The sequence below is a fragment of the Morone saxatilis genome, unplaced genomic scaffold (genome assembly GCF_004916995.1).
Source record: "Morone saxatilis isolate NCDOM2014 unplaced genomic scaffold, NCSU_SB_2.0 Contig1, whole genome shotgun sequence".
In the NCBI taxonomy this organism is placed as follows: domain Eukaryota; kingdom Metazoa; phylum Chordata; class Actinopteri; family Moronidae; genus Morone; species Morone saxatilis.
This window is the reverse complement of record NW_023339651.1, coordinates 2851111-2875910: the sequence shown is the minus strand read 5'-3', so window position 1 is coordinate 2875910 and position 24800 is coordinate 2851111. Positions and strand designations below refer to the sequence as shown.

The 24800-nt window shown below is 46.2% G+C and overlaps 1 protein-coding gene across 1 annotated transcript in view; it reads left to right on the top strand.

Moving 5' to 3' along the window:
- The first annotated feature begins 6 nt into the window (after positions 1-6).
- srcap (Snf2-related CREBBP activator protein) overlaps positions 7-24800 on the top strand; it is a 28203-nt gene continuing 3409 nt past the window's right edge. The window contains exons 1-31 of the mRNA XM_035669079.1: positions 7-1917; positions 2388-2657; positions 3803-3988; positions 4103-4243; positions 4475-4667; positions 5394-5605; positions 5954-5964; positions 6626-6717; positions 8148-8321; positions 8477-8703; positions 8895-9072; positions 9186-9322; positions 9463-9632; positions 11504-11833; positions 12342-12528; positions 12640-12809; positions 13596-13747; positions 13846-14061; positions 14278-14442; positions 14913-15065; positions 15820-16149; positions 17264-17436; positions 17604-17917; positions 17995-18197; positions 18386-18555; positions 18678-18874; positions 19637-19751; positions 20346-20471; positions 20981-21157; positions 21305-21388; positions 21953-24783. Of these exons, the coding sequence (XP_035524972.1) occupies positions 1891-1917; positions 2388-2657; positions 3803-3988; positions 4103-4243; positions 4475-4667; positions 5394-5605; positions 5954-5964; positions 6626-6717; positions 8148-8321; positions 8477-8703; positions 8895-9072; positions 9186-9322; positions 9463-9632; positions 11504-11833; positions 12342-12528; positions 12640-12809; positions 13596-13747; positions 13846-14061; positions 14278-14442; positions 14913-15065; positions 15820-16149; positions 17264-17436; positions 17604-17917; positions 17995-18197; positions 18386-18555; positions 18678-18874; positions 19637-19751; positions 20346-20471; positions 20981-21157; positions 21305-21388; positions 21953-24783 (8111 nt within the window). The 5' untranslated portion in view covers positions 7-1890. The remainder of the gene's footprint in view (positions 1918-2387; positions 2658-3802; positions 3989-4102; positions 4244-4474; positions 4668-5393; positions 5606-5953; positions 5965-6625; positions 6718-8147; positions 8322-8476; positions 8704-8894; positions 9073-9185; positions 9323-9462; positions 9633-11503; positions 11834-12341; positions 12529-12639; positions 12810-13595; positions 13748-13845; positions 14062-14277; positions 14443-14912; positions 15066-15819; positions 16150-17263; positions 17437-17603; positions 17918-17994; positions 18198-18385; positions 18556-18677; positions 18875-19636; positions 19752-20345; positions 20472-20980; positions 21158-21304; positions 21389-21952; positions 24784-24800) is intronic.

Here is a 24800-nt window from a genome sequence, read left to right as displayed (position 1 = left end):
GTCCCACAATCAAGTGTCGGTTTCAAAGTCCAGGACGCCGCAGGACACGGGACTACGGAGCCGTCTGACTCGCTTGGCAGCCATATCCCTCCGCCAAGTGCCGAGGAGCCGGCAGGTGTTCGCCGGGACTCTTTACCTTCACCTGACCGCGGCGAGATTAAACAAACTGTGTCACAAACGCAACCTAAAGGCATCGGAGAGCTCGCAGACGATCCCAGAGAAACACAGGGAGCTAATTCTTTGGAGTCCGTCGAGACGCTGGAACGCGTTAACGAGCTCGCCGACGCTTCTCCAACAAAACCTCCTTCAGCTGAAACACTTGAGACCACAGAAGCGAGAGAGCTGCTCCCTGGATTACACGCTCTCCCCGGAAACGGGGGCTCGGCGTGCGGCGTCCAGAGGAGCTGCACTCCGGTGGAAGGAGAGCGAGAGGAGGAACAGACTGACGCCTCCTCAGAACCTCCTGCCGCTCCGGTCGACGCCGGCCTAGTCGACTCCCTGCAGGTCGTTGAAGCAGAAACATCTCAACCCTCAGACCTCGCAGAGACGCCGCCGCCGCCGACCGCCGAGCTCGTGGTGGTCGGAGAGGAGGCGCACGTCGGCGGAGGCTGGTCCGACGTGAGCCTGAACCCGAGTTACCTCCTGCAGCGAGGAGACGGCGGCGGCGTCCTCGACGAGCTCTCTGCTGGAGAACCGAAGCTTTACGAGGAAAGCGCTCGGGCGGACGCGGACGTGTACGAGTTCTGCGGCCTGGTTGAGGAGGTCGCCGAGGAAACGGTGTGCGCCAGCAGCAGCGTGCAGATCGCTCACTCTCCCGGATACGAGGTGAACTTATTCGACGCGTTACTCGGACACTCGGAGGAATACGCCGGCAAAGAAGAACCAGCTGTTCACGCAACTAATGAAGGTGACACGGTTGTTGTTTCCCAGCAGCCCCTGCTTTCTCCACAGGCGTGCTCGAACAGTAATTCCCATAATTCGCCCGTGCAGAACGCGAGGGCGGCTGCTGGACGGCATCTGGCGTTCGATGGAAACCGAGCCGTGGAAGCGGACGACACGAGTGCGGTTTGTTTGGTGGAAGTAGCTGCTGTTGCTGGATCGTTGGCTGTTAAACGGACGGACGGCGCGGCGCTCGAACGCCACACGGAGGCGAACGAGTCTCCTGTAAGTCAGGCGCTTCCCCCAAAACAGGACGCAGAAGCAACAGCTGCTGCGGTATCGCTCGTGTCCCCAGCGGGTAGCGGGGAGGACCCGGGGATCGAGTCCACCGTTGTTTCAGTACGTCAGACCCCAGGAGTCGCTGTACGGAGTCCGGAGACCAAACCAGAGGCTTTCTGCGCCGCTCACTCCTCCGGGTTAATAAATCCAAAGCTGCTCCTCCTCAAACCGGGAGAAACTCGCGTCCTCAAACACCCTCCCTCCCTTTTGGCACCGGTGTCCAAGCAACAGAATGCGTCCGGCGAGCTGGCCGATGCCCACGGCTCTCGCTCTGGCACGGTGTCCGAGGAGTGCCTTCCCCCCTCTGTGTCAGCAGCAGACTCTCTGTGTGCTCAGCGCTCCGCCACTAAAACCTCCGTGACTCCTCCGCCTGCCGCAACCTCCACGAGCAAACCCGACAAAGAGGCCTTAACCGTTACCGAAACGTCAGCGAGTGAAGCGACGCCGAACGCCCTTCACGCGCTGGCGGCGTCGGTGGACGGCGAAGGTGCCGTCGCGACGCCCGCCGGCCGCGACGACCCCGACTCGCTGTACGCGGGGGACGAGAGCGAGGAGGCGGAGCAGGACGAACCCGCGGGGGAAACCGAGGCTCGGGAGGCGGCGTCGGGGCAGGTCAGCAGTCCGGAGGAAGGCAGCGACGAGGACGCCGACGACGACAAGACAGAAGGCGAGATGACCAACGCCGGCTCGCCACATAAGGTAAAGTTCACCACGAACAGGCAGAAGTACGAGCGAGTGACGCGTCGAAGCATCGAACGTTTGTCCTCGAATGCAGAGACGAGACGTGTATCCGAGGACGCAGCCGCAGTGAAAACAGGGTTGATGAATAAATTTCTATTTCTGTTTCAGAGAGAGTTTTATAATCTGACGGATAAATTGGTCAGGTCGCACCGAACACATTTTTATTTAATTTAAAAACACAGTTAGGCTGCCACACTCTGTAGGTGTGACAGTTTATTCAATATTTTGCTGTAAATCACTAAACCCAAAAAGAAAAGTTAAGATTCATCCTGTCTGGAAACATTTATTACACCCTCACGTCATCATTTCACCTCCTGCGTGTCCATATAAATGTCACACATGTAAACTATTAATTAAGTGGTGGTTGGTCACTAAGATAACGTGTTTTTAATTGATTTCCCTTTTCGTCTTCTTCCCTTTCCCTGCAGGTACGTCAGTGGATAGCAGACAGGATCACGGCGAACTCCTCTCCCGTCTCACCTTGCACCTCCTCCTCTTCTTACCCCGGCCCCTCGTCCGCCAGCGATTGGTCCGCCGCACGACGGGAGAAGTCGTCACCTCTCCGGGGTCCTCACGGGAAGTTCGTTTCTCCTTCCTCTGTCGGCGGCTACGGTTCCTCCTCTTCGCCGCCCGATCAGGCCGCTCCTCAGCGGCCGCGAGGAGAGCGTCACACAGACATGGCAGAGCTGGCTAAACACGTGAGCGACGCAGAAATAGATGCACAGATGTGACATTTCTTGGTTTCTGATTGAGTTTATAACTGAACTGATACTGTTCAGTGAGTCAGAAAGTCTAAATAATAGTTTTCTGCAGGCGGTTCTGAGGAGCCGGTCTTTAAATACATCGCCAGACTACTCAGAATAATTGTGCGTTTAGGGACAATTTGCCCGATGCCTTGAATAGCCGCTGTAGGAGTCCAACATTTAAATTACCTAAACAAATTGCTTTTAAATCGGCAAAAAATTCCTGGTTTGCAGCAGAGGATTCAGGGTCTTAAATGCTCGACTGCAGCGGAGTGAACACGCGTCTTGTTGTTGGTCGAGGCCGCGACTTTTCAGGTCACCGAACTCCACGTGAAGAAAATATTCACGCGTGACCCTTGAACCCTCCTGGAGCAGCGTTAGTAAGTGTTCAGATCAAACCCTTAAATAGTTCTTTAGAGGACGAGCTGCATGTTTTTGGTGCATTTTGACTTATTTAATAAACTGTTTATATCTATTTGAGGGTTGGATGTAACTGTTGAACCAGTTTTCTTTATCGACTGTTCCATCTTTATCTATAATCAGTTCATTCGTATTTTCTTGAATAATTAAAGAGAGTCGGTGTGTGAGAGCAGCGGAGACTGATTCATTAGAAGACCCTCAACTCCCAACCTGCAATTAAAGCGTCTCCCTTTATTGTAATCCCTGATTTAACCCCTGATGGTGATTTTATCTTCATTTATCTTCATTTATCTTCCATGCAATATGAAAACATAAACCTGCAGTTAAGGTAAAAAGTCTAGATGAAGATTAGAGTCTGAAAAAACAGAAAAAAGCAGAAAAGTAGGCAGATTTTTAGTTTTTAAACTGTAACCATCAATTCCTGCATTAATATAAAGAAATTAAATAGTAATTTAGTGAATATTCACTGGTTAAATGTGGAGGTAAAGAGGGGAGTTCTCTGCTGTGATGTTGTTAATGTTAAATCTCCAGTAGTGAACAGTTTCTCTGCTGCAGCGTCGGTACCGGGGAAAGCCAGTGTTTTCTAAACGCAGGTCCTTTGAAATGAAACGGAGACTGAATTATTTATTTATTTACTGTCTTTGTGGCATTTTTTTTTTAAACAAATCTGAATCGTGCAGGAAGCAGACATCGAGCATCGAACCCAGGCACTGAAGCGAGAGGGCTTCTGGTCCATGAAGCGTCTGACCCGCCTGACAGAACCGCCGCGGCCTAAAGTTCACTGGGACTACTTGTGTGAGGAGATGCAGTGGCTCTCCGCCGACTTCGCTCAAGAGAGGCGGTGGAAGAGAGGAGTGGCGAGAAAGGTACGCGTTTAGTTTTAACACCTAGAAATGTGCAACTGTCATTTTCACCAGCCTGTTTAAAAGATGTGTTGTGTTTCTCACGATGCGTACCGTATGTATGTGTTCTGTTATCAGGTGGTACGAATGGTGATGCGACACCACGAGGACCTGCGGCAGAAAGAAGAAAAAGCCAAGAGAGATGAACACGCCAAGATCAGAAGAGTCGCCTCTTCTATTGCGAAGGAAGTCCGGGCTTTCTGGAGCAGTGTTGAGAAGGTACAGATGATTCACAGACACCGAGCAAACGAAACTCTCCGCTTCAGTGTTCAGATTTTTGACAGGATCGTTTGTATCTGATTGTTTTTTTGTGATAGAAATAAAAAGCTTTACCTTTTACTCAACAAGGGAAACCATAACGGCATTTATAAACAGTCAGTAGGATCATTCTGTGTAATGTTTGTCAGTGTTAAGAGTAGTGTTGTCTCATGTTTTGTCCTCTTTTTAAAGGTGGTGCAGTACAAGCAGCAGTCCAGACTGGAGGAGAAGAGGAAGAAGGCTTTGGATCTTCAGCTGGACTTCATCGTTGGCCAGACAGAGAAATACTCGGACCTCCTCAGCAAGTCACTCGCTCCCACCAGGCCGGCTGAAACCGTCCCTGTGACGCCCAAGAAATCTCCGCCACCTCCCGTTGATGAGGATGGTAAAGAAGTGTTTGTATTTTTTAAACAGTACCTGCAACCTGTTCTGTAAATGGAGCGCACTGTGCCCATGTGATAGTACCGAGACTGCTTTCAGAGATGAATCATTGGTTCAGGAAAGGACGTTGTCATAGCTACACACCAATGACTGCATTTTCACCAGCAGAGGTAAAATGTTTCATGGAAACAAAAAGCTGTTTTCTTTTCATTGTCAAGGTTATCACATCTTTGAGAGAATCAGCCATGTTCTCACAGTTCTGCACAAGTCCCACCTGATTTCCTGAGCTCACAGACGTCTTGTCTTCAGCAGGATGACATTAAGTCTAATATAAAAACATTTCCTCGGCGCTGTACCTGACTCTGCTCAGCAGCCGTCGGGGTTGAGACTTGTCAGACCTGTCAGACTCGTCTGCTGCCCATCATCAGTGGCAGCAGATTTCCTAAAGCATGGAGGTGAACAGTGACTGCTCAGTGAGGACGGGAAACGCTTGGCATCGGTTCATTTATGTGGGTCGTAGTCCAGTCTCTATTTAATTTATTATCTGACGATGTTTTGTGGTGCTAAAGTGCAGCGGCTACTTATTTATCAAGACTCTGTCACTGAAACATAAACATAAGTTGAAAAGTCCTCTTGAGTCTTTGTGTTGTTCCGTTCGATGAACCCTGTTGATCCGGATGCTTCGTGTGTCTTTGATCAGTCCGTACAAAACTATATCTTCTTTCTGCAGACAGAGACTTTGAGCCTCCCTGTGAGGAGGAGGACGATGAGGAGACCATCGAGGTGGAGGAGCAACAGGAGGGCAATGACGCCGAGAGCCACAGGAGGGAGATTGAACTGCTGAAGGAGGAGGGCATGCTGCCCCTGGACCAACTACTCAGCACCCTCAAACTGCCACAGGTACCTCCACAAACCCCACGGAGCTGGGATTGTTGTCTGAAAGTAGAAGACTTCTGAACTCGGTTTTAAGTTGTACTGTTGTTTAAAAGCTCCTATTCAAACTTAAGTACAACTACAGGGTTTGTTTTCCTTTCCAACGGATCCGTAGACATTAAAACTCCTTAGTTTAAACCATTTTTAAGCCACAAATTTGCGTGAAAACACTGAAATTATCACTCAAACTGTCCTTTTGTAAATGTTTGTTAGGGAGTATATGTTCATGCTACATGCTTATTGTTGCCAATAAATATCCTGGTTTATCGCGATCATCAAGCGTTCCTGTGATATTACTATTAGTGTTAATATATGTAGTGAAAGTACCTCACTGTGTCTTAAACTATATTCAAACAGAACAATAAACTGTATGTTGCAGCTTTGTTGGTTTCTGCAAAAGAAAATTAAATACACTAAAAACATCAAACAAAAGCAGTTTGGTTGTCTCAAGTTTAAGAGAGTTGACTGGAAATTACTAATCAGTTAATAATTGAACCAAAACTCTAGCACACTGATAATCTCTTGCACTCTTTTTATATTTATCAGTCCTTAAACCCATAAAGGAAAATTGATTCATTTAATTTTAGTGACCAGTGAAAATGTGCTTGTGTGGTTAATCCAAATAATCCTGTGCTGCGTTTACGATTCCTCCCTAAAAACCTAATAATAAAATGTTTCACTGAATTATAAAGTGAAAACCTTTTATACTGTATCATCGTTGTCCAATTACAATAAGTACTTACTGTCACCGTTTCACTTTCAATTTAACTTAAATAATGTTAAGGAACCAGGCACAACTAAACTAATCCCATGAATAACGTGTGTGGTACATTTAAAGATACAGTGACTGGCGTGAATGCTAATAATCAGACGCGCCACAGACGCGGGCTGCAGAGGAGGAATGCCGACAAACCGCTGCCGTTGAGATGAATCACCTGCCCAATGAATGAGTATGGGTGCGTGTAAATGAAAGATGACACGGCTGAACACATTAATAAATGTCTGCAATGAGCTTTGTCTTTCCCTCAGCCTGCGAGACGAGGAGGACACCATAGATGCCCAGGAGAAGGTAGAAGGAAATGTAGACCACGCGGAGGAGCTGGATGACTTAGCCAGAGAAGGTATGAGCTTTACTTTGAAATGTAAACGCTCGTGTTGAGCGGCCTGTTTTTTTTTTTAAAGGTATTTTAAGTTATTTTTGAAGAGAAATCCGCTCACTGTCAACTTAAATGTTTACTTTAAAAACTTGTCCTGCCTCAAAACTATCATTCAGATCAACACTGAGATCACGATTACGTCACGATCACACATTGTTACACGAGGCTTTTTACTGTGAAGGTGCAGCAGTCGGTGCTGTTTGAGTAACTTGACACAGCTTTTTATTTCAGTGAATAAAAGTATCCCGGCTGCAGCTGCAGGGTGTCAAAGTGAAACCACAACATCACCTGTTCGTTCAGGGAGCGCTTGATTTGAGTTTTCTATGAGCCGGTCCCAGCATGATACAGAAGAGTGAGGGACTGTAGGAGGCCTTGTGGTTGCATAGTTTGTAACGCAGAGGGTCAGGAAACAAAGGGGAGATCTGGTAGTCGGAGCTAACCAGCCATGAGAAGCTACTGTCAGACTCTGTGTCGCTGCTGGAAAGATCAGAGCTTTGGTGGACTCTAGAAACACATTTCTGTCCCTTTCAGAGAGTTACTGTGCAGCACAGCTACAGACGGGCTCGTGTGTCGTGTTTACAGAGGAATAAAATCTCGTTAATATACACTGTTTGTTTTTTCTGCTGGCTCTCATCAGTCTACTTTATAGGTACAGTACTTTGTTTGGCCCGGCTGCGGTAGGGACGCACTGAAAGCCGTGCGTTTATTCTCCGAACTGTCACCTTTTTTCATCCCGTTGGAGTTTGCAGGCCTGATCTGAACACCAGACTATGTGGAAAACAATCTGGTTTCCTCACGAATATCTTTGAATCTTCCAACCTCAGTGGGCAGAGGATGAATACCAGCTCAACTGTGCAACTAAAGATCTTTTGGTGTCTACATAAACAACATAATAACGTATGATTCAAGGCCAAGCTCATGTTTGATATGAATATATGTCCTTAAATTTGGCTGAGACGATAGATTTTCAAACTATCTTTCTTCAAACATCAGTAGAAGCTCACTTTTTCTTAATAAAGCTGACACAATTTAATTCTCTATATATGTAATATATGCCTGTTTATCACATTTTCGTTGTTCCCCGTTACCCAGCCTGTGTCTTCCTGTATTGCTAGAATGAGAGCAAGTCCATTAACCCCCACAACTCTGTTATTTATAGAGTCAGCTGCATTTTCTAGATTATTTTAAGCCCCATATCCCTGAAGCACAGTTCAGTATTGGGGGAACGCATGCACTGTAAGACGCAAGTTTGGTATATGTAGAATAACTGATGCTAGAGCTGTCCCACTGTAGCTGCTCCTTTTAATACAGCCGTGTATTGTGTGTGCGCCGATACACATTTCAGTGAACAACAGTAACCATCTACCCTGACATCTTCTCTGTTCTCCTCGTAGGCGATATGAGTGTTGAGGAGCTGCTGGAGAAGTACAAAGGAGCATATGCTTCAGACTTTGAGGCTCCTTCTGCATCTGGCTCTAAAGCGAGCTCTGATTCTGAGGTGTCTGGGGACGAGGAGGAGGAGACTGAAGAAGATGAGAGCGATGCTGAGAGCAACACTTCCTCCTCAGGTATTAATTAACAAACCTACAGGAAATCAAAACAATCTCATCTAAATTGTTTATCTAAAGGTGTAACATCTTTTTTCGCTTTTGCTTTTTAAAGATTGCGATTGTTACACGCTTCATGAATCTGTTAAGTTATTTTTCAAATGTGCTTTTCTCAGCTTCACCAGGGGACAGTGGGGAAGACGACGACAGTGAGAAAGACGAAGAGGAGAGCGCGGGAGAAGATGGGGAAGATGACTGTGGAGATGAAGGGATGGAGCTCTTGCTGAAGGAGGGAGACAACAGCCCGCCATCCGCTAGCTCACGGCCGAAGAAAGAGATCAGCCACATTGCTGCTACTGCAGAGAGCCTGCAGCCTAAAGGTTACACTCTGGCTACTACAAAGGTCAGTCTTTAATATTTAGAATAATCTTTTTGTTCTTAACTAAATTGTCTTTTGAGTTTTTTACTGACAAAAGATTTTAGAGCTCTAAAATAGTTTAGGAAACAGGATAAAAGATACTTTTTGTGGTGCAAAAATCTCGTCGTACTCCGTTCTGAACCATAATTTTCTCATCTTTTTCTTCGGATAAAAAGGTCAAGACCCCCATCCCATTCCTGCTTCATGGCACATTACGAGAATACCAGCACATCGGACTCGACTGGCTGGTCACCATGTACGAGAAAAAGCTAAATGGCATTCTGGCTGATGAGATGGGTCTGGGAAAAACCATCCAGACCATCGCTCTGCTCGCTCACCTCGCCTGTGAAAAGGGTAAAAAAAAATAAGGGTCTTTTTGGAGTGCTACTGTTTTTATACAGTAATTTAACTCTCGTGATCTTTCTTTCATGTTTAACGGCTGATATTTTGTGACCTGTTGTTTTTAGGTAACTGGGGCCCGCACCTTATCATCGTCCCCACCAGTGTGATGTTGAACTGGGAGATGGAGCTGAAGCGCTGGTGTCCCGGGTTTAAAATCCTCACCTACTTCGGCAGCCAAAAGGAGAGAAAGCTGAAGAGACAAGTAATGAGTTAATTCGTTTGGAATGGGGAAACATTTTATTATATTCAGCACTGGTGTGATTTCATATATTAGGCTTTCAAAGTGTTTCTACAATGGATATAGAAACACACATTGATTGCCTATTGTTTCGGTTTTCTTAGGGCTGGACGAAGCCGAATGCTTTCCACGTGTGCATCACTTCGTACAAGTTGGTGCTGCAGGATCACCAGGCCTTCCGGCGCAAGTCTTGGCGTTATCTGATCCTAGATGAGGCGCAAAACATCAAGAACTTCAAGTCCCAGCGCTGGCAGAGCCTGCTGAACTTCAACAGGTCAGTCGAGCCTGGGTGTTGCTGTGTTCTCAGAAGGAGAAATGTACAAACTGTAGGGCTCTGAATGTGTAACATTTATGGAATATGAGAGTTCGGTCTGTTTTCTTTAGTGTATAAACTCCTGAAAATAAAAATTATTGTTACGGTAGAATAAAGAGAACAAGTCCTCTTCCATCTTGAGCGTACAAACCACACACTGGCTCTAGATTTATAGAGTTTTACGATTCTTTGAGAGTTTCTCCTTCAGCCTTTAATCTGCTCCTTCACCACTAGATGCCACTGAACGCTTCACACTGGTTCTTTAATGTGGTACAGATTCATCAAACCTCCAAAATCAAGACGCACCACCAGAAAGTTGGCACTATCTTTACTGCCGTTCTCAACAGAAACATCTGTGAATCTACAAACGTGGACACATCTGCTCTTTGAACATTATATATGCACACCCAGTTGGACCGGCTAGGAATAATGAGTTCCTGTCTCGTGTCCAGCGGTTGTTGCTTCAGCACATGCAGCCTCTGCCGACGTGAATGAGCTGTCCAAAAACCATCGTAGCATACACACTTTGTCCCGGCACTTAAAAGAAACGCTGACTTGCTGGAATAAATATTTTACTTTTCCAGAGACGAGTTAACATTCTTACAATCCAAACCGTCTCTGAGCAGGTTTTAAAAGGTGCTGTAACTCATCTCTCTCTCTCAACCTCAGGTGGTAGTGCGAGTTGGCCAATAATCGTACGGTTACTGGTTTGATCCCCATCGACTCCTGTGTGTATGTTGAAGTAATCCACACAGCGTGGGAGCAGCGTTTCACAGTCGAGTTAAATCAAACACAAAATGGTTTGCTGTGATTTGAAGCAAGAAGAAGCACTTTTTTATGTGAAGAAACTGCTTTGGCACAAGTATTCGTGTAATTTCCAGATCAGATAATGTTTAATTTCTTTGCCCTGGTTAGTCTGGCAAACACCCATGTGTCCATTTCTGTGTGATCTAATAACCCAGTAGACTGAGACGATCAGCGCTCTGAGGAAATGAGGCCTGTAGGCGGAAAATCTGAATAGGTGTCGTAAGTAAGAAGTCGTTTTTTTGGGTTTTTTTATACAAACTAGAAACCAGAAAGTCTCCTCTCTCTGCCGTGTTTAAGGATGCCTTTCTCTCTCATCGGTAAGCAGTTGCTTGTCACAAAAAGTCGGAGTGCGTTCAGCTGTAGAAGACGAGCCGTCGCTGAGTATTAGCCGTGTTTGACTTTGACTGCATTCCCAAAATACACCAGGCCACATAACAGTTTATCAACAGGCGACAGTGGAGTGTGCACGTGAAGGTTTAACCAGCTCGTCTTCCAATTTTAAACACACAAAGTGCTGTGGGAAATGATTCAACCATCAGTTATTGTGCGTCACATCAAAGTTACTATAATCATTATACTTCTGTGTTGGCTGCGTCTGCCGGTCACAGAGGTTGCTGCTTTCTTTCAGCTCATTGTTTTGTTGTTTCCATCCCATAACTTTACTGTTTCGTTTCAGTCCCACAGCGTTCAGCAGCAGCAGGCAGTTTCCAGTATTGTACTCTCCCTGTTGGCACCAAACAGCAGGCAGAGAGTTAACAACTGGCTGGTGTCATAGTGGAAAGTTTAGCTGCTAAAGAGACAGATATTTCCTTCAGTGAAGACGTGTCAGTGTTGTTTATACAGCTTGTTGTGCCCATGTGTCCAGAAAATCAATCAGTGTAGATTTAATGAGTCTTAAGCAGCAGCTTTGAATCAATTTGACTGAGATTGCCTGTTTATCTGAACTCTGCTTCTTCTCCCTCGTCATCTATGATCCTAAATTACATAAATTGCGGCACATTTGCGTAAACTCCGACCTCTTACAGCCACCGGCGACTGCTGCTGACGGGAACCCCTCTCCAGAACAGCCTGATGGAGCTGTGGTCTCTGATGCACTTCCTCATGCCCCACGTGTTCCAGTCCCACCGCGAGTTCAAAGAGTGGTTCTCCAACCCGCTGACGGGGATGATCGAGGGCAGTCAGGAGTACAATGAAGGCCTGGTGAAGAGGCTCCACAAGGTTCTGAGGCCGTTCCTGCTCAGGAGGATCAAGATCGACGTGGAGAAGCAGATGCCCAAGAAATACGAGCATGTGGTGCGCTGTCGCCTCTCCAAGAGACAGCGGTTTCTCTACGACGACTTCATGGCACAGGCCTCGTGAGTTACTGCACTACTAGGAACATCTAGTTACAACGAATGCAGTCTAATGCAGCAGTCCTACGATAAGTCTTCTGTGTATGAAGGTTAAGAAGTTTTTGTTTAAACAGTTCTAGAGAGGTGTTGCTTCAACAAGTCTGTAAACACCTGTCAGTATAAGACCAAAGATATATTTGCTTTTAACAACTGTTGGGCGTGCACGTCCTCAGAAGTATTTCTCAGTTAAACAGCACCAAAAAAATATATCCTCCAAATTATACGTAGTGGAATTCAAACCTTTCTAAGTCAGAAATATTGGATTTATTGCAGGACTGTTGTTAGATAGATGTATCAACTGAGTGTAGTTATCAAATAAAGTAAAAATGTCCAAAATCTGACAGCAAGAAACTGGAATAATTTACACATCATACATAAAAACAATCTTATTTTCTTCTCTATGATTACTATGTACTGTACTGTTACTCATCTGTTCTCTCCATTCATCACCTGTTTTGTTTCTGGTCGACAGGACCCGGGAAACGCTGGCCAGCGGTCACTTCATGTCTGTGATTAACATCCTAATGCAGCTCCGCAAAGTGTGCAACCACCCCAACCTGTTTGACCCTCGACCCATCCAGTCTCCCTTCATCACGCAGCCCATTGTTTTCCATACAGCCTCCCTGGTGCAGGACGCCCTGGAGGTCTCTCCTTTGAAGGTTAGTGTTAAAGAAACACTAAAAAAAAGCTTTAATTTGGTCGATCACATACAGTATTGTGAATTCTGATGGAAAAAACCCTAAAAAACCTGTACGTTTTTCCGTCCTCAGCGCTGCGACCTCTCTATGTTTGACCTTGTTGGTTTGGAAAGCCGTGTGTCCCGGTACCAGGCGGATGTATTCCTGCAGCGCTACAAGGTCAGCCGCCAACTGATCCGGGAGATCGTGGAGTCCCCTGAACCCCCTCCGAGGCCCAAACCAGTCCGCATGAAGGTCAACAGGTACACAGTACACCCACTAATACTTCAAATACTTTTATAACCACAAGTTGTGCAGGAAAACCCTCAGAACAGTACAGCTGAGCCTGCATCTGTACGCCACGGTAACTGCTGTGTTAGTGTACTGTGGGAGCAACTCGGGTTAAGTGCTTGGCCAAAGGTCACTTCTCAGTATGTTCAGACCGCCATCAGCTCGATTAAAAGGTCACTGTGTCGGGCAACAAAAGCTGACCAGCATTGATATTATTTGTTGTTTGTTTTGTTTTTGTTTTTCAAACTAAAAAGACATCAGTTCCCTAACTTTACACTGCAATCTGCGCTTACTCTGAGCAATAAAACACTTAAGAATAAACAGTATGAAAGTATTGAAGATGCATAGAAATTAGTGGACAGCCCACCATCTTTTTAAATGTAAGTGTGAATGTTAAGTTGTTGTTTAGCTTCAGCTCTGCCCATAAATGAATTAAAAGTGGACAATCTGATGTATTTCAGAAGCCTTGCTTTTGTTTATTTGCATAAAAAAGTAAGAATTTTGTAGAAAAACATGTTTTTTTCCTCAGCAAAGTAAAGTATAAAAGCATCAGTTTTGATATCAATACTGAAACTAAACATATCGAAGGACTACCAGCGCTCTTTTTCAATGAGAAGGAGTTAAACCTCCTTCTCAGATATTAAAAGTAAAGCGCCGTATGAGGACAGGTAGGAGACAGAGGTGGACATAACCAAACCAGATGATAAAAACAAATCTGTTAATACAAGGTTTAATCTTTTGTTTGTCTTTTGTTTTAGGATGTTCCAGCCACCACCTAAAGGCGATAACCGACCGGTCCTACTGATGAACAAACCTACCTGCTCCGTGCCGCCTGCAGCACAGACCCCCAAACCTCCTGCAGTCACTGAAGTCACCTCGACTCCTGCGCCTGCTCCTGTAGTTCAACAAGGCACGTGAAGCAAAAAGATGGATTCATGATTTCAGAAAACGGCGACGCTTGCAGATCCTTTCATTTCAACTTTTGCTCATTTCTCCTTTTCCCTGTAGTGGTGTGTTCAGTGGCAACCACGCCACCTCCTCGCCCGTCCATGCATCTCACTGCTCAAACTGCAGTGAGATCCAGCGCTCCAAAGCCAGTGCTGACCGTACGGCCTCCCACTGTCTCCTGCACAGCCAGCATCCCAGCTCACCCGAGTCCAAACGCCGGCAACATCATGCCCCAGAGGGTTCTGCTCAGTCCAGATATGCAGGCTCGGTTGCCTTGTAAGTAGAAACTGATTAATGTTCAGTGTTTTCAGCCTGTTTGTTCCTCAAAACGGATAACGCTTACTAACGTTATCTCCTTTAAACTCCACCCTGAATGATAGCTGTCAGCTTTATAGTAAGTTCAGCAGCTAGAGAAGCAACACACCTTTTTAAACAAACACACACACATGTCATTGTTCTAATATTGCTGCTTCTTTCTGTTTTCTTCCTAAGCTGGTGAGGTGGTGAGCATAGCCCAGCTGGCCTCCCTGGCAGGGCGACCCGTGTCCTCATGTCAGGGCAGTAAACCCGTCACCTTCCAGCTTCAGGGCAACAAGCTCACGCTGTCTGGAGCCCAGATCCACCAAGTCCCAGCAGCTCCTGCACGCCCAGTTCAAGGTTAGTGTTTAAAAATAGCTGTGCATCTACAAGGTTCAATGGTTGGACCATTTTAATTAGTTTATATATTTTCTGTATCAATAATTCTGTATATATGTTGAAGCTTTAAAGAAAATACCTTTTTAAACCTCCAGTAAGTTCGCAGCGTCGTCTATCAGGTGAATCATATTACTGCCCAGCTTTCCACAGACCAGAAGAATTAAACATGTAGTTACCAGATGACAAAGTGCAGATTATAGGGTTTGTGTTTTGCACTAAAGTAGTTAGTTATACATTATTAAAGCTGGACTGCAGTGTGAATCTTTTTCTTTAACATTTACGGTAAAAACAAGACATTGCTGCTTCTTCAAGATATACAACGTAATTGTACAGCAATACATTTAACGTATCGTATATAAATCTGAAGTGATGATTGGGTATGATGTGTGACTGTGGACTGATTACCTGTCTGACTCGCTCTCGCGCTGCAGGTAATGTGATGCACCTGGTGTCCAGCGGAGTGCAGCACCACCTCATCAGTCAGCCTGCCCAGGTGGCTGTCCAGAGCGCAGCCAACGCTCATCCTGCAAGCACCTCCGCTGCCCTCCCTGCAAATCGTCTGCCTCACAATGCCTCCTCGCAAGGTTTTAACTCTTCTCTCTCACTCACTCATGTTCTGCCCCTCAACAGACAAAGATAATAAACTAACAAAGATATTTATCTGTTCTTTTAATCTTAATCTCTCTCAAAATTCATAAAGCTTAATCTTAAAGTATTTTCTGGACAAGAGAAGTATTTTCTTTCCTCATGTTCTAGAAAACCTGGAAACTTAGATTATTTTTCCAGTCCAGAAATAATCCCACGTTGTCGTGTTTGAATTATATTGTATTGTATTTTAGCTTACTCAGATCACCTGCGTCAGTATTTTGTTTGAAACTTGCCTGTTGGTAGGATAAGCTGAGCAGTGCGGTATTCAAAGCAGGTTTCCCAGATGCAAAGCAGCACAAATTTTTCTGTGAGTGGAATTCTCAGAGAAGCCCAGTGGGAATCTATCTACATATATACAATATATACAGCCTATTAATGATCAGATGTGTTGTCGTCTGGTTGATAAATACATGTACAGAACAACACGTTCACTTTCTAAAAGATGAATTTTCTGTTATATCAAATAAATTCTACGGTCAGAGGAAAACTGTAATAAAGTCTCCCATAAATGAGCCTTTATATATTTAAATGACCGTTTTATGAGCAAGTGCTGTCCTGTAATGTCAAAAAACCTACTGGAATTATCCTCTGATTACCTAAAATCAGTTAACTCATCAGTGTTATATGATGTCTGTTCAACGCCCTCTAAGAAAGCCTTGTTTTTAACAGCTCATATGTATGTCTCCTCAGTGACCCCCTCTATGGTGAGCAGTCCTGGCGTCGTGAAGATCGTTGTGCGTCAGACAGCAGGCAAGGAGGGCGGGCCTGTGCCCACACTGGCAGTGGCCCCTTCCCCTCGTGTTGCTCCTCAGGCATCCCCTTCCCCGCACCCTCACGTCAACACAACCCCTGTCAGAAACACTGCTCCACTGCAAATTGCCCAGCGCACGCCTGGTCCCGCTACTGCACACTACACCATAGCTCCTCCCGGAAACCCTAGCTCGACCCTGAACCAGCCCCACCCCCCTCGCCCCGTCCTCAAAGTAGTGCAGCCTCCTCCAGCAAGCACAGAGCAGCCAGGTGAGAGGACGAGCTTGAGCTATAATCCATAACGCTGTATGGCGAGCATGGCGAGCAGAACTGGGTCAGATTGCAACTAATCTTTAGTATTTATTTTTTTCTTTCCCACTCCAATTTTTTTTTAATCTCCTTAATATGAGTACTAGATGTGTGCAGTGTGTCATGTATTATGAAACCTGCATGAAAGTTTAGACCAGGGGTTCTCAACATGGGGTTTGGGGGCCCCTAGGGGTCCTTGAGACTACATCTGACCAAATATGAGAACCACCGGTTCAGACAGGCACAGGAAAATATCTGGAAGCCGATTTAGTAGATTTATGTTTTAGGACATAAAAATACAAACGTGTGTCTGATGTGTTTTTTCCACACAAAAGTTAAAATTACCCTTCTGGAGAATGGTATCCAGGTTAACGGGGTTTCTAAGAGGCTTTTTATATGTTCACATGAGCATGACAAAAGACCGCAGGCAAGAAAAGTAACATCAGGAAGGCTAATCGTAGGAGAGATAATTACATAGAGCGATGAGTCCTTTAATAATGACTCTGAGTCTACATAAGTGAGTCTTCACTGCTGAACATTTGACTGTTTATTAAATTCAGACACATTTCTGCTTCACTGTTCTGTCAGTTTGTGGTGACAGACACACAGAGTAAAAAAAATAAATAAAATCAGGACCAATTCAGCGTCTTCTTCCACTAATTCAGTTTTAATAAGTAAGCAATGGTAACAAAATGAGTTCTGGGATAGGAGAGAATCTGATTACTGACCTGCTGCATGTATATGTGGACTAAAAGTGTTCTTCGACTACCACGTAACCTTCTTTCTTTGAGTAATGTGCATGTAAACACATCGTATGAATACGCATGTATTGTTTCAAACTGCTGGACACAAGATGTCTCCTACTTCAAATTCACATATTCGACCACGATTGGCTTTCCAAACTCGTTCCAAAATCCTGCTCATAAAACAGCGTTTTGGTGTCAGACTCTGCCCGTTTGTGATTCTGCACAGTGAATTTCAAACATCCAAGTGAAGCAACAATAAGAAAAACACATTTTTATGTTTTTGTTTCATGTTTGCCTTTGCTCTGCTTTCTCCTCTACCCTCCCCTCAGCTCCAGGTCAGGTGGCCTCCTCGTCCTCTGCGTCCAAGTCTCCAGCAGCACCGCGTGACAGCAGCAGCGGTCAGACACCAGTTACCACGAAGTCGAGGCCCAGTACGGGGGCAAAAGCCTTCCCTCCACCCAGAAAAGTGCCTCGTCCACCTCCTCGCTCTCCTTTCTACGTGGTAAGCAAGTTGCACCTCGTGACACTGATCACTGAGTTGTTAAATTAATTGATCTCATCGCACATTTGAGCAGCACAGAAGTAGATATCAGATACATAAATCAAGCTTTTCTTTTACTCGGTGCTGCTTTAACATCCTGTGCTCATGTTTACCCTCTCACTCAACAGTCGTGGCTGGCAGATAGCCACAAACAGCAGCGCGACAGCCGACTGGACTTCATCATCCGAGTCAACGAGAGCCACTGTGGGGCAAAGCCCGTGTATGGCCGGGAGGTTTTGGACTTCCTGACTATTCTCCCTGGTCCCCGTCCCTCGCCGGCCGCCCTGAGCTCTCAGGGGGAGTGGAGCCGCTCGGGCCAGAGCAGCTGTCTGTACGCACAGTGGCAAAACAAATACGACTACTGGTTTCAGAGCCGCGCCGTGAGAGAGGCCATCCACAGCATCGAGGACAGGCTGGAGCTGCTCCGTGAAGTTGTAGACAGGTAGGTCAGCTTGTTTTTTTTTTTGTGGGAAGTTACTAGAGGAGATTGAACTGTTATACTTTTTTTTCCCATTTCAGGTTTACATTTGCGATTCCCCCGGTGGAGGCTCCTCCAATCTCCATGCACTGCTGCCATCCTCCTCCCTCACTGAGCCATAAGCAGGCAGCCTTCTCCTCCATGCTGTCAACTCAAGTCGCTCCTTTAACTCGCAGTCTCCATCGTATCCAGTGTAACATGAGGACCCAGTTTCCAGACCTGAGGCTCATACAGTATGACTGCGGTAAGGTGTCAAGATGTGTTTTTGTGCAGAATGTTTGATACAAAGAACTGAAAGATACCATTGATATTCTTTAGCAGAATCCACAATAATATAAACTTTAAACTGAGTTTATTATTCTCTACTACTGGTGATTCTGTTTGTTCTCCTAAATAATTCATATTTTTCATTGTGTGTCCCCCTGTGTGCAGGTAAGCTGCAGACTCTCCACACATTGCTGCGAAAGCTGAAGACAGGAGGCCACAGAGTGTTGATCTTCACTCAGATGACGCGGATGTTAGATGTGCTGGAGCAGTTCCTCAACTACCACGGACACATCTACCTCCGCCTGGACGGCAGCACCCGCGTGGAGCAGAGACAGGTTGGTACCGACTGTGTTTAAGTGTTGCCTTTACCCTACATATCCAGAAAAGAAAAATAAAGTTATGTAGCAGCCAGTCCGCCGTCTCTAATCCTTATTCTGTCTTTTTACTTCCCCTTCAGGCTCTCATGGAACGCTTCAATGCCGATCGGCGTATTTTCTGCTTCATTTTGTCAACTCGCAGCGGGGGTGTAGGGGTGAACCTGACTGGGGCCGATACGGTCGTATTCTACGACAGCGACTGGAACCCCACCATGGACGCTCAGGCGCAGGACCGTTGCCACAGAATCGGCCAGACCAGAGACGTCCACATCTACAGGTAAAAAGCGTATTTACAAGAGCTGCGAGTCTACATAAACGGAAACCAGTGCTATTTATGTAGTTTCTGTATACAGCAGCTAGAGAGGGAGCCAATAGCGCTTGTGTGTTACGCAAAGCAGTTAAATGACTTTAACCTTGACTTTAAACAGGAAGGAGTATGAAAGACCTTTTTAAAATTCGTGTCACACGCAGTTTGGTCTGTTTGAGGCTGCAGTTGCACTTTCATTTTGACCATAAACGAGCAGGAAGTATCTGGTGATCTTAACCAGACAGATTATTTGGTCAGTCGAAGGTACGGGGATTTTACAGGGTGCGTTTTATGTTTCGATTTTGCATGGCGGTGCCAGGATGCCACAATTTACTGCTGAGTCTTCAACAGATGATCTAATTTCAAGAAAACCATACTGGGAAGTCCCCAAAATTCCTATTTTCTCATGGCTTTACTTCCAGTAAAAGCACATGTGTAAATGATAACAACTGATGCTAGTTGCACAATAGATGAGCCACACCTAAATAGAAGCCAATATCAACTATAAAAGTCTAAATGTCTGTGGAAACTGAATGTGTCCTCACCATAGATCAGTAACACAAATAGCAGATGAGGATTTAAGACTTTAGATGGGATGTAATTTAATGGAAAAACAAGGAATGTGGGAATGAGATAAGGAGGAAATCAGTACCCGTGTTATTTTAGGTGTTTCCTTCATTCAAAAAATGTGATTTTAACATCATATTGTTTTTTTTAAATGTTCCTCTTCAGGTTGATCAGCGAGCGCACAGTGGAGGAGAATATTTTAAAGAAAGCCAATCAGAAGAGGATGCTGGGAGATATGGCTATTGAAGGAGGAAACTTTACCACCGCCTTCTTCAAACAGGTAACAATTTAAAGTCTGTGCACAAACTATTTATATATTCTACAATAGTCTTTATTTATCCTTATACTCCACGTTATGGAAATAACATCATATAATTTCACACCAGATTACAGCTATTTTATTACCATCATATAAACGTTACAGATTCGATAAAGTACGTTAATCCGTCTCCAGCCTTTCTCTCTTCTTCCTAATGGAGTTTTTATGGCTGCTCACACGCAACTGACACTCATGTGCTGTTAATCATACGATGATGAATCATTTATCCAAACACAAACATGTTGTAGGCGTGCGCTTTGATGACTGAGACGTCTCGTTGACTGCAGTCACCGGTTGCACATAAAAACATCCCTCTTCTCCTCCTTTTAAATTAAATTTGTTCAGATCTACTTTTGAAGCAATGCCACCTGTGCTATCTGAAGTATGCCGACATCGCAACGTTTTCTAATTAATGCATTGAATTAATGACATCATTAGCATAACTGCTCTTTTCGAGCGTATTGTGGCGATAATGGAAAGACATTAAGCAAGTTCAAGTGCCTCTTTTATTTTAGTTTTTCCTGCGCTGAACGTGTCTCAACTTCTGTTCCTCAGCAAACCATCCGAGAGCTGTTTGATATGAACGAGGGGGAGAAGAGAGAGGCGGCGGTGGAGCTGTCGGTGCCCCAAGTTGAGGAGGAGGAAGCTGTCAACAAGCAGAGCACCACCATTCTGGAGCAGGTTAGATTCACCACATGGCCCAAACACAGACATATATGATGGGATGTATCGCCTAGCAATTGGTTANNAGATGCACCACAGAGCGCCAAAGGAGGTCATTAAACTGGCCCTTGAAACGTGAATACTCGTCATTAATACTGCAGTTATACTCTAGATTATATTTTTTCACACTGTTACATGTCTTATTGTCGTTATATACTCCAGTATAATGCATATATTTTCTTATAATTCTCTTTGTTTAGCAACTCGAGCAACTGTATCAGTCAGGATCGATAAAGTATTTCGGAACACTTTTTTTCAGCACAGGACAAAGTTGAAGAATCTACTATTATATTTTTGAATCCTTTGAAAGAAATCTGTCTTTAAGATTCAACAAGTAGTAGACCAAGGGGTTTTATATATCCACATTTAGTGTAACTGCTGTATTTTTTTTTTTTTATCCAGCTGCCAGTCTAATCAGTGTGGTGTAAAATAACAATAACCTGATCACCTTGAAATGTTTCTTGCAGGCCCTGTGCCGTGCCGAGGACGAGGAGGACATAGTGGCAGCCTCTCAGGCTAAAGCAGAGCAGGTGGCAGAACTGGCAGAGTTCAACGAGAACATACCGCTGGACGACGGAGGGGAACAAGAGGAAGTGGAGGAGCTCTCCAAGGCCGAGCAGGAAATAGCTGCTCTGGTGGAGCAGGTGAATAATCACGCAGCTCTGTAATTTCATTATTGATTTAAAAGTCCTGGATTATACATTATCCACAGAGGTAATGATCTGTAGAGTGTTGTGGGTGAGGATTGGGGGGTACTCAGTTCACTCACCGTATTCTCTGCCTGTCCCTAGCTCACTCCCATTGAACGCTACGCCATGAACTTCCTGGAAGCCTCATTAGAAGATGTATGCAAAGAAGAGTTGAAGCAGGCTGAGGTAACGCCACATCTTCACCTTTTCTTTTTGTTTTGTTTGTTTTATTTAAATAACAGAGTCTGTGTCATCAGCTCCGCTTTCTAAAAGTTTGATTTAATAAATTCAACTTTGACTTTAGACTCAGCTTTCCTCAACCCAAAGGTACAGGGGTGTAAAAAGTAAGAGAAACACATTTACTATACTGTTTTCCTAAAGTAAATACTATGGCTGCAACTAGTGATGATCGCCATTATCAGGCGATCATTTTTCAAATAAAAATCAATTATTCTATAAAAGTAGCTCAAGGTGAACACTGCAGAGGCAAGTCTTCTTATTGTCTGTTCAACAGACCAAGAAAATCTTCATGTGAGAAGCTAAAACCACAAATATTTAGCAGTTTTTCTTTATTGACCTGAATTCAGTAATAAAAAATGTTGGGGCTAAAACAATAATTGGCATTAATTAATTGTATTTCAGCACTAAATACTAATTTGGTGACAATCATTTTTTGGGTTTTGACTGAAGTGGGAGCAGTCACAACAAAGACTGAAGTATTAAAGGGATATTGTTTGTCTGTCTGTTTAGGAGCAGGTGGAGGCTGCCAGGAAAGGCCTGGACCAGGCCAAGGAGGAGGGCCTAAAGCTGCACGCTTCATCTGACGAGGACGACGACGACTTTCTGTCACCACTGGCCTCCGTGGAGCCCGCTCAGCCAGCCCCAGCCCGCCGCGGCCGTAAACCCAAGGACAGGGAAAAGGATAAGGACAAGAATGTCACCTCTACAAGGACTAGTGGTCGGCTACGTGGGGCCTCACCCGAAACTGAGCCTGAGCCTACGACCCCTAAAGAAGTGCCTGAAAGACCCCGCTTTAGTCTGAGAGGACGAGGAGCTGCCAAAGACACCGGTGCTGTGTCTACCACCCCGTCCCGCACAGACCATCACAAAACCTCCTCATTAACCAGGCAAGATTCCTCCAAATCTTCAAAAGCCTCGTCTCCTGCCAGAGATCACCAGACCACCAAAACCAGGACTTTACCAAACCGCTCCCACCCCAGTCCAGTGCCTTCCCCTCCTACAGCCTCTCCACCTGGAGGGAAACAACAGTGCGTTGTGGAGACTGACGGCAAGAACTCCAGAGCAGGCAGAGAGGAGAAAGAGGGGGAGAATGAGAGGAGGATGTCGGAGTCGTCACTAGAGTCCAGCTGCCCGGTGGACCATCAAGCAAAAGACGATGACGGCAAAGACCACAGCGCCATGTCTCCCCCCTCCACCAGCTCCAGATCGCCTCGCAAGCGACAGTCAGCAGATGGTGAAGTCCTGCGGGGCCTGGTCGAAGACTCCCCGTCTGCCAAAGTCCTGCGGAAGCTTCCCGGGAGACTCGTCACGGTGGTGGAGGAGAAGGAGCCGAGAAGGAGGCGGCGGCGAGGAAGCGGCACTGGAGGTGGAGCTTCGTCAGAGGAGGCAACCGCGGAGGAGAACGCCGCCGGATTCGTCGACGAACCAAACAAAGACAACACATCGCCGACTCCTGACGGCAAAAGTAAAGTTACCAAATCTCCTCAGGACCAAGACTCTGTTCCGAGTCCGTCTGTGCACCCGCAGCCCGTCAGAGGTTATCCTCCTTATTCCCCGCCCCATCTTTCTCCCGACATGCCCGTGCTGAGAAATCTTCCTGTGCGGCGCCGGTTGGAAACTGAATCTCGCATGGCTGCTCAGCTGGGAGAGCAACAGCAGCATCTGGGTAGAGGAAGAGGAGCAAACCAGGCCAAAAAGACAGACACACCACCAGGCAAGGACGCCTCGTCCACCTCTACAGAGTCCAGTGTGAATTCTCTTGCGACACCTTTGAAAAGAAAGAGGGGCCGGCCCCCTAAGACTTCTCCTAGGTTACCTGAGCCTGACAACACAGTAACCCCTTCCCCGCAGCCCACCTCGCCGAGTGAGGAAGGGCACCCCCCTCTCTCCCCGAAACGTAAGCGGGGTCGTCCTCGCAAAGACTCCACAACCTTTCTAGAAACTGTGAGTGAAGGACAGAACTCTAAAAATGAGACTACTGGTGTTTCTGGTGTATTGAAAACTGATACTACCACAGAGCCAACAGTCCCATCTCCCCGCGAGTCGGAGACCGTCGCTGCTGCTGCTGTCACTACAAGTCAGGCCTCCGAGTCTACCAAAGCTGAGGAAACAGACATTAAGACTCCAGATCCACCCCGAACCTCCTCAACAGATCAAACTTCCACACCCGTCTCGGCTTCGGTCCGAGCAGCCGCTGCACCTGCACCCCAGCAGACCGCACCGCTTCCTGTCGCTGCCTCCACATCAGCCTCAGCACAGTTCATCAGTTCAGCTCCAGCTACAGTTCAAAGCCGAGACGCAGCATCAACCCAGGTTTCCTCTTCATCCTCTGTTGCACTTTCCACGCCTGCCACCATCCCAGTCACGACCACGACCCCACTGACACCTGCCAGCACCGTCACATCGACTCTTCCAGCTGCAAGAGCAACACTTGTGGTTTCCACAGCTTCTACCGCTCCCGTAGAGCCAAAACCTTCAGTTTCTGTAAATGTGAACACAACCGGACCAGACCCTGCCAAAACCACCGCAGCTGCCACATCGGCTGCCACCGCTCCCTCCACTGCTTCGTCTTCTCCTACAGATGTTCCAGCATCAGTCCCTGCCACAACAGTCACAACAGCTTCTAATGTAATATCACAGACGGTAAGTGTTACACCGGCACTCACCACCACCACCACAGTGAACCCGGCCCCAACTGGAACTACTGCTGTAAAGAACTTGCCCCTTTCGTCTACAACATCTACCCCAGCTGCTGTAACGTCTGCTCCAGCTGCCACCCAGAATGTTTCAGCTACAGCTTCAAACCCAACCTCAACACCAATCCCCACTGCAGCAACAACATTAACAGCAACAGCAGCAACAACAGCAACAACAGTAACAACAGCAACAACAGTACAAGTGAGTCCCTCAAACTCAAGTCCAAGCACAGTTGCCACTACAAGTCCAACTGTGTCTGACGGCGCTTCTACAACACCACCAACGGTCTCATCATCTGCTGCAAATACATCTTCTCCAAATACATCTTCTCCAGCCCAAACAAGGACTAATGCGACGACCACCAAAGTCCCGACCAAACCAGACTCAACCTCAACACCACCAACGGCTCGAGCGGCCACACAGGCACCGCTAACAACTGTTTCGGTGGCTGAATCCTCAGAAAAACCTCCTGCTGCACCTTCCCCGATCACTTCTTCCCCAACTACAACATCCGCCAGTGTTACTGCCACAGCCGAGGCAAAGACGGTTACAGTAAGTACATCACCCGCAACAGAGGGAGTCCAAGTAACAACCCCTTCCAAAGAACACACAACTACCCCAGTAACGACTTCCACAGCTGCAGAAAAGACCCAACCCCCAG